General features: G+C 36.1%; 1 protein-coding gene across 2 annotated transcripts in view; it reads left to right on the top strand.

The window, feature by feature from the left end:
* The window catches only part of LOC137243399 (maltase A3-like), a 47526-nt gene extending 40690 nt beyond the window's left edge, over positions 1 to 6836 (top strand). Inside the window, exons 2-6 of one of the 2 annotated variants that reach the window (XM_067771148.1) lie at positions 3106 to 3216; positions 3291 to 4207; positions 5889 to 6340; positions 6396 to 6539; positions 6612 to 6836. In XM_067771148.1, the coding sequence (XP_067627249.1) occupies positions 3368 to 4207; positions 5889 to 6340; positions 6396 to 6539; positions 6612 to 6684 (1509 nt within the window). In that variant the 5' untranslated portion in view covers positions 3106 to 3216; positions 3291 to 3367 and the 3' untranslated portion in view covers positions 6685 to 6836. Of the gene's footprint in view, positions 1 to 2967; positions 3217 to 3290; positions 4208 to 5888; positions 6341 to 6395; positions 6540 to 6611 lie in introns of those variants that run through there. The other variant, XM_067771147.1, reaches the window with a different exon arrangement.
* The last annotated feature ends 5452 nt before the right edge of the window (positions 6837 to 12288 follow it).

Raw genomic sequence — 12288 nt, 5'->3', positions numbered from 1 at the left:
TGATAGTTCCGCCCTACATATTTCCTAACTATCTCGGAAATTTTAATAAGTATCTGGTATATAAATATATAAATTTAAAGAAAGATGCGTTTTTGTATAGAATTTAAGGACTCCGAAAAAAATCCGTCGATCTTACTCGAATTTGCCGGATAGCTTTGCAGCAACACGGAGAGTGATCATGTGAATTTTCTAACCTGGAAATCGACTTGGTACCGATCTATGCGAACAAATTCCTTTGCCTAGAATAGTATTTACGATATGTCTGTCTATTCATGGTTCGATTTGCCTCAAATCTGGTATATGGGCTACCAATATTTGCTTAGTTGAGTATTAACGAAATTTTTTTTTCATGAAGTGGACCAAGAACCGATCTATTCGAACAAATTCATGGTTCGATTTGCTTTAAGCCCTTTGCCCAGATGAGTATTTTCAACACTTTTTCACGGAGCGACTGGGTTGGCGACTGGGACTAGAAATAAGGGATGGAGAAGAAAAAGAATAACTAGACAGAAGAGAATGGAGTAAGGAGAAAGAGACTGAGAAAGAGCTAGAATAAGACGGCAGTAGAGAGATAGGAATATATCGATCGGAAAATAAGTGTAGGAAAATACGGAGAAAGAGACGCAGAGAAAGAGAAAGACAGAGAGAGGAGTGAATAAAAGGATAAGGGAAAGAGGTCGAGAGAGGGAGGGATAGTAAGAGATAAAAAATTCTTAAGAGCTATGCAGGGAGACCAGAGTTAGGGCAGAACGTCTGGCGGTTCTGCTAGTTAACTAATAAAGGGCAGCGATCAAATCAGAACTACCTTCGACTGAGACTGTTCAGAACGATATGTTTGTTTATTATAGCCACTTCGCAGATCGCATGAAATTAGCCGCGCTAGACCGAAACTAGCGCAGACCTACGACATTAAGTGCTCTCAAACTGTCCACAAGCAGTGCCTTCTCCTGACACTTTTTTGCAATTAAAACCACCAAATAATTTGCTATAAATCCGTTTCGCACCATTTGGATAGTAGTCATCAAGTACTGTGGGACGAAACTTTTAATTCCTGAGACTGGGTTCCACCTTTTCTGGAGAGGTTTTACCCGTGATTCTTGCTTTATTAACAAAAGAGTTTGCACTTCTTATGCCTAACTGATTTCCATTTGTTTAGCGACAACCCAAGAAATTAACAGTTGAGTATTTGTAACTTTCTTTTTACGCTTTTCAGGAATTATAAAGTTTTTTAGCTTGCTTCGATTCAAGAATAACAAATAGGATTTAGAATAAAGTAGATTGGTAATAATGCTTTTTTCAATACCCTGCAGCGAATAGTACCAGTTCCGATCTAGCGCAGAACTATTGCCATCGAACTGATACTTTTAAAATTGGAAGTTAGGTTAGGTTGAACTGGCCAGAAGTTTGTTTTAACAACCAAACTAGAAACCCTATCAAAAACCAGGACCTATGTTATAAAATGTCTCCGTCCTACCGGCGTTCGATTTTATGTACACATCTATCAGCCTCTCAAAAGTTTTGAGCAGAAATGATGTTAAGCTAATCGGTCTATAGTCTTTGGGATACACGTGACCGATCTTCCCCTCTTTTGATAGGAAAGCTACATGAGGAGTTCTGCAAGAGTGCGGTACATGATTCAGTCTTTTGCACTTGAAACTTGTAGCATGTCCGGGAATATACCATCTGGGCCCGGCGATTTAAACTTAGAAAACGTCTTCACTGCCCATTAGATCTTGGTATCGGTCACCAAGCCCAGCACTTCCCGCTCCGTGATCGAAGTGTGAGTGCTGTCTGCTGACTCTTCTGAACCATCTCCCGATGGTAAAGGTGTTTCGAGAAGTAGCTCAAGGGATTCCTCACTATTACGTAACCATTCCCAGTTCTCTTTCTTTATCAGTCCCTGGACTATATTTCCCCTTTGCTAGGACTTTTCTCAACCGTGCTATTTCGCTGGAGCACTGTATGTCCGTACAGAAACTTTTCCATGAGGTTCTCGTCGCCCTGGAAATTTCAGGCTTGTAGATCCTCAGTAGATCACTGTACTCGTCACGACACGCTTCGCTTTCCGCGATCTTTGCTAACATAAACATTTCTTTTGCCTATCTTCTTAGAAGACTCAGCTCATTGCTCCACCATGGCGGCTTTGCTTTTCCTCTGACTATTCTTAGAGGGAAAGCTTTGTTATACGCAGTCATAAGCGTTGGAAGTAAAATTCGAGCATTAAGTTCAGCGTTATATGCAATTTTCGATTTGTTATCGGGAAAATCATCGAATTTTGTATCGAAAAGTTATCGATTTGTTATCAAAAAGTTATCTAGTTGTTATCGTTTTACTATACAAAAGCAATCAAAAACGAATCGAAAAGCTATCGATATATTATATTGTTATTGATTGTTTATCGGCATGTAATCGGTATATTTTTGAATAGTTATCGATTTAATATAATCGAAAAGTTAAAGATATCATAACGCAGTCTTACCAATCTATCATAGACGTGTTATCAGTTTGTTGAGCTTGAACTTAACATAGTGTCTACAAATTACTTAATATGCGATAAACTTCTTGGCAGCAGTTGCCTGTTATCGTAGATTATTCGGGTCTGATCAGGTACCTATAAATGATATTTGATTGTAGCAATAGAAACAGTTTTTATTGATCGCTGTCGTTCATTGGTAATATAAAAAAGTAAAGAAAAAAAAACAATTTCCGCTGAAATCGAAAATGATATACTCAGCTGTGAGTATCCACAAGATAGTGAAATTATGGTGCTATTTGATAGTTTAGTTTGCCAAACAACAAGCGCAATCTATCGATAGTGCGTACGGATTGGGAAAAATATGGAAGCACAGACAAACAAAGCTTATTGGAACCTCATTTAGCTTTGAGTACTAGAAATGTCTCAATCTACTTACACCGACTAAATTTAATATTCTATGATCGAGGCACATTTGAGTATACACAATTGGGGAATGTTACTATAAAAGGTTGAAGACAGCTTTTTGGTTGGTGCAGATGCATACTTCCAACGTAGAGGGCAATAGAACTAAAAGCATAAAATTATGAGAAACTTAATTAAAATATTTCTTTGCTATGCACTTATTGTAGTGACCACAAGCGAAGTAGCTGAAAAGTTTTGGTGGAAAACAGCGACCTTTTATCAAATTTATCCACGCTCCTTTAAGGATACCGACGGTGATGGCATTGGTGACTTACAGGGTACTACATACATAAATAAAAAAAAAAATACTTTAAGAAGCTGTAATGTGTAAACTATGATTTTTCTTTTAAAGGTATTATACAACAATTGCCATACCTGAAAGAGATCGGCGTGGATGCCACTTGGTTATCGCCTATTTTTACATCACCAATGGCTGATTATGGCTATGACATAGCCAATTTCAACGATATTGAACCAATGTTTGGCACAATGGCAGACTTTGATGAATTAATTAAAAAATCGAAAGAAATTGGTATAAAAGTAGTTTTAGATTTCGTACCCAATCACACTAGCGACGAACACGAATGGTTTATCAAATCTACACAAAACGATACCGAATATGCTGACTACTATATGTGGCATCCGGGCAAAGTAACTGAAAATGGCACACGCCTACCACCAACAAATTGGTTATCAGTTTTCCGTGGATCGGCGTGGACGTGGAATGAAAATCGTCAAGCTTATTATTTACATCAATTCCATTACAAACAACCAGATCTTAACTATGACAATCCAAAAGTACGTAAAGCCATGAAGGATGTGCTACGTTTTTGGGTGCGCAAAGGTGCTGCCGGATTTCGTGTTGATGCTGTGCCGCATGTTTTCGAAATAGAACGCGGTAGCGATGGCAATTGGCCTGATGAGCCGCGTAATTATTTGGTAAATGATACAGCAAATTATGACTCACTGCTGCATATTTATACTAAAAATCAACCTAAAACACTTGAATTGGTTTATGAGTTTCGTGAAGTCATGAATGAATTGGATGAAGAACTTGGTGGTGGTCAACATGTACTTGTGACCGAAGCTTATGAGAATATCAGCACTCTTATGAAATATTATGGCAACGAAACAATGGATGGTGCACATTTACCATTTAATTTTGAATTTTTACGTCACATAAATATCAATTCAGATGCTTACGTATACGCACAATTGATACATAATTGGTTGGATAATATGCCTGCCAGATACACAGCTAATTGGGTGGTATGTATTATGTGCGAAAATAATATGTAGTCAGTTTCATAAACTAAATAAGCGCGATTATTCTGATTTTTCGTAATTTTTTCATTTTTGCTTTTTATACTCAGCGTACTTTGCACACCGAGTATATTAACTTTGATTGGATAACGGTTGGTTGTACAGGTATAAAGGAATCGAGATAGATATAGACTTCCATATATCAAAATCATCAGTATCGAAAAAAAATTTGATTGAGCCATGTCCGTCCGTCAGTCCGTCTGTCCGTTAACACGATAACTTGAGTAAATATTGAGATATCTTCACCAAATTTAGTACACGAGCTTATCTGGACCCAGAATAGGTTGGTATTGAAAACGAGCGAAATCGGATGATAAACACGCCCACTTTTTATATATATAACATTTTGGAAAACACATAAAACCTGATTATTTAGTAAATAACACACCTAGAGTGTTGGAATTTGACGTGTGGACTGATACTGAGACTCTTGATAAAAATTTGAAAAAAAAAAATATTTAAATGGGCGTGGCACCGCTCACTTGTCATAAAATCAATTTTACGAATATTATTAAACATATCTCAAAAATTGTTAAACCTATCGTAACAAAATTCGGCAGAGAGGTTGCCTTTACTATAAGAAATGCTTTCAAGAAAAATTGACGAAATCGGTTAAGGACCACGCCCACTTTTATATAAAAGATTTTTAATAGGATCGTGGACGAATGAAATAAGCTAAATCTTTGCAAAAAAGAGCTTTATATCAATGGTATTTCATTTTCCAAGTGGATGTATAACAATAAATAGGAAAAACTTCAAATTTAAAAAAATGGGCGTGGCACCGCCCCTTTTATGACTAAACAATTTTCTATGTTTCGGGAGCCATAACTCAAGAAAAATGTATATATCGTAACAAAATTAAAAAAAATAAATGCAAGGAGCGATAACCTCCGAAGAGATCTAAGGCCGAGCTTCTCTTCCAATTTGCGTCGTGCTTCTCTTGATTTGCCCTACAAATTGGCCGGACGGGACCTACATGTTTTATGCCGACTCCGAACGGCATCTGCAAGGCAGATGAGTTTTCACTGAGAGCTTTTCATGGCTGAAATACACCCGGAGCGCTTGCCAAACACTGCCGAGGGGCGACTCCGCTTAGAAAAATTTTTCTTCTAATTGAAAAATCTTATTTCTAAAATTTTGGTGTTGCTTTGCCCGGGGTTTGAACCCAGGGCGTACGGTGTGGTAGGCGGAGCACGCTACCATCACACCACGGTGGTCGTAACAAAATTGGGTACACATATTTTCCTTATAGCAGAAAATATTTCTAGTAATAATGGACGGGATCGGTTAAAGATCACGGCAATTTAGATATAAAACAAGTTTAAAAGGGTTGTGGACTAGAATAATAAGTTATAACTTGGCAAAAAATAGTTTTGAATCAATAATATTTCACTTATTAAGTTTCACTGTAAGAGGAAATGGGGAGACATTTTTTTTTAAAAGGGCGGTACCACGTGTTATGTAGAAAAGTAATTTATCTGAAATTAAATGTACAATTGAAGCTCACGCTGAGTATATAATGTTCGGTTACACCCGAACTTAGACTTACTTAGACTTTACTTGTTATAACTAATTTTCACAAATTTCTTATATAATAATTTTTTTATTAATTTTTTTCTTCCATTAGTTAGGCAATCACGATCAAAGTCGGATTGGTACGCGTTTAAGTACAGATCGCATAGACTTGATTAATATAATGTTGAAGACTTTACCGGGCGCCAGCATAACCTATCAGGGCGAGGAAATTGGTATGACTGACGTTTGGATTTCTTGGGAAAATACTGTCGATCCACAAGGCTGCCAGTCAAATCCTAACGAATATGAATATCTGTCCCGTGATCCTTCGCGCACTCCATTCCAATGGAGTGATGGTTATCAAGCTGGTTTCACAGGTGGTAATGCCACTTGGTTGCCTATAAATACGAATTATAATAGAATAAATGTTAAACGTGAGCGTGGTGTTGCCTATAGCCACTTAAATGTTTTCAAGCAATTACAAATTCTGCGCCGTGAAAAGACAATGCGTTATGGCGCGGCCGAAGTGAAAGCGCTTAGCAAAAATATTTTTGGCATTATGCGGTGAGTTGAAAGAGTTTGTGGAAACTCGCATTCTTACTCGCCTTCCCTTTTTTAGTTTTCTTTCTGGTGAACGCACTTTTATAGCGCTTCTCAATGTCGGTGATGAATATGAAGAGATCAATGCCAAAAGCGCTTTCAGCAAACTCACTGCTCAGCTTGAATATATTCTGATCACAGCTAGGAGTATACGCCGGAAGGGGTAAGGAGTTCTAGTTACCAAAAATGCATCTCTAATCTTACATATACAATCTCGTTCGAATTTTCTTTACAGCGACAAAGTCTCATCAAATCACATTGCGCTGTATCCAAAGGAAGCAGTTGTACTCGCTACAATTAGTTCCTAAGAATTTTTAGTTCAATATGAAATTTACTTGCCTAAAAACTTTTGTTGTAAACAAATTCGTTATCGATACAACTGATAATTTAATTATAGGTGAATTCTTTAGTGTTATACCTAATAAAACGTGTGAATTCTCTCATGACGTACTGAAAATAATATCGCCCTGATGGGTTTTCTCAAATCTCTCGTTAGTTTGTGCGTTTCTTTCATAAAATATTTTCCGATAGATAAGAAAATGATCCCATAAGCCATAAATAGAGTAATTTGCATAGCTTCAGGTGACCCAGCTCAAACGTTAGAATTTAAAAGTGAGGGTAACATTTCTTCCAGAAAATAAAATATCATTAGATATTGAGAAATTAAAAAACGGAAAGTTAAACAAAAACAGTCTTGACAAGAAACTAAATTACTTATTTTATAGTCTTCATCATTTCACCAGTAATACTTAATTTACTAGCCGGACCCATGCGTATCTTGCGCAACAAATATAAAAGTCACATATCAAATATCACCAGAAATCAGCTGTCCTATCAATCAATCATCTATCAATAAAAACTTACATGCGCTCGCGCTGCCACCTGTCGAATGTTAGCAACTACCGGTAATGCAGTGTTAGTTCTAATCAAATACTCACAATAGTGCCATAATACAAATAGATTTCTCTGTGTGCTGACAATCGTTTATTTTTAACAAATTATTTTAATAAAATATAGCTAAACAAAAGCACTACGATCAATAATGCCCAAAGCTCGCTAATAGCACGAATATCCATGTTTACAACCAAAATTTTATTCATAGATTTGGATTCCAAATAAGAGCGAAAAATGGACCAGCACATAAAAACAGCAATTAGAAATAATATATAAGATTGTTCAGTTCCAGACACTCACTAACCCGTCATTTAACGTTTTGTTAAACAGTGACAGATTGCGCTATTTTTGCGTATCAATACGATTTGTGATTGTGACTACTCAGTGACTGCAATTTATATCCGTAACTTGACTAAACAGTGATAGATTAGCAATAAGCGCGTTCCATTGAACTACCCGGTTCTTTGTCACAATAAAATTTCACTGGAATGTTCGGTCGCGCCATTCACTACCCTTTCTAAGAATATTTGATTGCGGTAAATTAGCTTAGCAATAACTTTAACAATTCTGATTTGTCAATCCCAAAACTCGACAAATTAAACGTAGCTGTTTTCATAGTCTTTGCTGACATATTCAAACTGTTGTTGGTTTTGTTGTTGTTGTCGTTGTTGTTGATTTTGTTGTTGTTGATGTTGTTGTAGCGATAAGGGTACTCCCCGAAGGCCCTGGGGAGTATTGTCGATGTTAATGGTCCTTGGTCCGGTAGAGATCCGGTACGTTCCGATAACAAGCGCCCTTAAAGTACTAACCCAACCATCTCTGGAACGATTTGGTGGGACCACAAGAACCTTCTAGTCCATACCGCCCTCCCACCCACTAGATCCATGAGGAACTTGGGGTCGTTACAGCCGCGGCTTTTAAAGAAACAGGATTCGCCAGGGGTAGGTGAGATTGACAATTGGGTTGGAGAAGCTATATATTGCGGGCAATCCCTTGAAAGGCTTGCGCTACATAACCCCTTGAATCAATTTGGTATTTTAGTCGCCTCTTACGGCAGGTATGCCTGCCGCGGGTATATTCTAAACCCCCCTAACCCGCTAGGGTATGGCCAGCTTATGTATGATACTTTGACATTCCTTGAACTTAACTGACAGTCGATATTTCAGTTAGCATGAAGAAAACAAGAATTTCGATAACTTTAAGATAGACAACTATCAATATTTTTTCTCTATCCTCACTTTTCGCTTATATCAAAACGTTGCTAAATATTTCACGCCTATCCAAGTTTTTTTTTCCATGAGTGAAAAGTCCATAATCTAGAGTAGGTCAAACTAATATAACAATAGTATAGCACTGCTACAACAACAACAACAACGTGATTGTAATTCCTTAAATTTTCCTAAAGATTGGCAATCACTATTGTAAAATTTCGAATTTTCCTTCACTTGAAATATTCATCGATCACTGGGTTTCTTGCACACTTATCAATAGAAGATTAAGAGCTTAACTAAAATATTTGGCAGAGTGTAGGTGGTAGCAAAGAATACTTGAACAGTGGGCAAAATGAAGCAAGTACTTAAGCAAAATTTTGTAGTACAAGTTTTTTGAAATAATAATAATAATAATATATATATATATATATCTCTTTTAGATATATACATTAGGGTGGGTCGATTTATATGAACGAAAGTTAATCGATATCGCGCCATCGATTTTTCGATAGGATTTTAGCTCAGGAAAAAAAAGTTCCACTGCGCATACCCAAAAAATAATTTTCGAGCCTGCGAAATTACATTTTTTTTACTTTTTACTTTTTTTCATTACTTACTAAACAAAAAAATGTCCGCTAAAAGGTTGTCGATAACAGTTTGAAAAAAAAAAATTGTGAAAAACACATAGTTATCAACAACGTTTTAAGCGGAAATTTTTGGGTCGGACAGGGTATACATAACAATTTTACAATAAAATGAAAATTTGTTTAGTAGGTCATGACAAAGACCTTAAAAATAAAAGTCGAAAAAAGTCCAAAAAATGAAATTTCGCAGGCCCGTAAATTATTTTTTTGTGTATGCGTAGTGGAACTTTTTTTTCCTGAGCTCAAGTTCTATGAAATATCGATGGCGCGATATCGGTTAACAAATAATATACATACAAAGATTAATTTTTGTCATAGAGTGTGCAATGAATTAAAAAAAAAAAAAAATAAATGTAAGGCGCGATAACCTCCGAAGAGATCTAAGGCCGAGCTTCTCTTCCAATTTGCGTCGTGCTCCTCTTGATTTTTCCCTACAAATTGGCCGGACGGGACCTACATGTTTTATGCCGACTCCGAACGGCATCTGCAAGGCAGATGAGTTTTCACTGAATTGGGCAGTCCATTTTTACTATATCTTCTACAACCCATTTTCAGTCCCATAATGAGTATTCTTATAGATATCAGTTGTAACTGTTCTTTTATAGCTGCTGGTAATTCTTATTGTATGTATATCTGTACTGGTAGATGATGACGTTAGACAATCAATTTGCCAGTTGTGGTTATATAACCATATGCATAACTAATAAAGTTAAGTACTTGATAAGTTTATAAAATTTCACTAGTGCCCACTCCGATCGATTGCTATTGACTCATTCCATTTCAAGATACCCAGTCCGCGCAGGACATGATTTTTGATTTCGATACAATTTTAATATGTTGTTCTTTGGTCAAAAATAATAATAAAATTTGCCTCAAAAAAATTTTTTTTCGGATTTATCGGCAATTGAATTCGATAAAATGCAATTGATATTTTATTCACCAATTTTTTTAACTGTCAATAACTTTTTAAAAATTGATCAATTATGCTACTACTTTTACTTTTATACAAATTTATAACCAATAGCATATAGTTTAAAAAAAAAAATTTAAAAATTAATTTCTCAAAAAAGTTTTTTTTTTTTTTAATTTTTCCATATTGAGGGAACAGTTCATATTTCAACTTGGCCGAATGCCTATTAGCCAAAACTCGTTGTTTTCGAGATATGAATTTTTGAATATTAAATATTTTTCCGCCCATTTAATGATGCAGTGCATTACAGCATACAATAACTTTTTCAAAAATTAACCGATTCTCATGATTTTTTCTTTGAAATGTTCGTTATTACATTTAATTTTATATAAATTTTAAACAATTACATATAGTTACAAAAAAATTATTTTTTTAGTATTTAGTTGAAATTTATGACTCTTTTTTCGAAAATTAATATTTCAAATAACGGTTATTGTTTTTTGTTTAAATTTTTCTATATGGAGTAGAGCTTACGATTTCTACTCGAACACAAGCGAGATTTTCGAGACCCGAGAAATCGAGAACTCCACTTCTCGCGAGATTCTCGTGTCTCGAAGTCCCCGTAAATCTCGCGAGCTTCTCGACATTCTGACTTAATCGCTGTATGGACAGTATTTATACACTTGTGGCTTTTTTGTTGATTATATTGCTTCAATGACATTGAACTCAAAACACATTTATTATACATATAATTTTGTTCGCAATATTTTATTTTTCAACGACACATCAAGAACACGGCTTCTCGCGAGATTCTCGAATCTCGAATTACTCGTAAGGCTCGCGAGGTTCTCGAATCTCGAATTTCTCGTAAAGCTCGTGAGATTCTCGAATCTCGAATTACTCGTAATACTCTCGATCTTCTCAACTTTCAATTCAGTCGCTGCATTGGCAATATTCACAACATTTCGGGGTTTTTTGCTTGTGCTTTTGCGGACATTTTGGCTTGTGCTCCAGAAAAACTCGTAAGCTCTATATAAAACAGCAATAAATCGATTAAGTTGAATGTCGAGAAGCTGGCGAGCCTTACGAGTAATTCGAGATTCTAGAATCTCATGAGCCTTACGAGTAATTCGAGATTCGAGAATCTCGCGAGAAGGCGAGACTCGCGAGAAATTTCTTCCCGAACATGTTCGAGAAATCGTAAGCTCTAATATCGAGTGCGCAGTTTATATTTCAACTTGGGTAAATATCCATCGACCAAAGCCCGTTGTTTTCGAAATATCAATTTTTGAATATTAAACTTTTTTTCGCCATAAAATTAATTAAAATATCACATTTATTATTGAAAACATTCATTTGTTGTTATTTTTCAGAATTACAGTGATTTTGTAACCGGACATGGCAAAGGCTCTTGTGACGGTATTGGAATTTGCCCAAAAGAAACTGAACGGTCACCAAAACATGTGCAGGCTGGATTTTAACAGCAAATATAAGTACCTCGTAACTCACGCTGGAGTGGCTCTTATTTAAAGGTGACTAAAATAACCGTGATGCAAGTTTGGTGAATCAGAAAACGGCAATAGAAAAAGTGATAAAATTAGAGCTCCTACATCTCAGTGTTAGAAAATATACAGCATACAATTTAGGGTGCTTTCAATTTAGTTAATGATGCATCTAAGCTTGATAGGAGGATGGGAGGAGGTATATTTTTACCAGACCTGGCATCATATGTCGACAACATGAAGTCGACCACTGAATCCCGCAGACCTCTCAATAGGCGGGCTAGCATTTAAATATCAGTATTATGATTTTAAGGACACAAATAAACCTGTGAAGCTAGTTCGGCCTTTCCATCGTATAGAAAGCACAAACGCACTTCTGGTACTAAATACGTCAGGTCTATCGTTTCTGGCAAAGATTTTCACTGGACACTGTTTGCTACGTTCCAGGGTACTTGCCATTGGGAGAGGGATGGCCTTAATTGTTCTTGTTACCGGAACGTACCGGATCTATATCCGGCAATGGGCATCGACAACGCTGCCCAAAACCTTCGAGAAGTGTATTTATAATTACAACAACAACAGCAAAGTTGCTTAAACATAAAAAAACTGTGACTGAAAAAAGTTCGCTTTTTATGCATAATAACCTAAGTCGAGATAGGAGATTGACTAAATTTATTTTTCATAGCATTTTATACCTTTCAAATAAAAAAAAAAAACCAAATTTATAACGGTACATATTTGGAATAAATAT

The sequence above is a fragment of the Eurosta solidaginis genome, chromosome 3 (assembly GCF_040869045.1).
Source record: "Eurosta solidaginis isolate ZX-2024a chromosome 3, ASM4086904v1, whole genome shotgun sequence".
Lineage (NCBI taxonomy): Eukaryota > Metazoa > Arthropoda > Insecta > Diptera > Tephritidae > Eurosta > Eurosta solidaginis.
The sequence above is the reverse complement of the archived record's forward strand: the minus strand, read 5'-3'. Positions and strand labels throughout refer to the sequence as shown.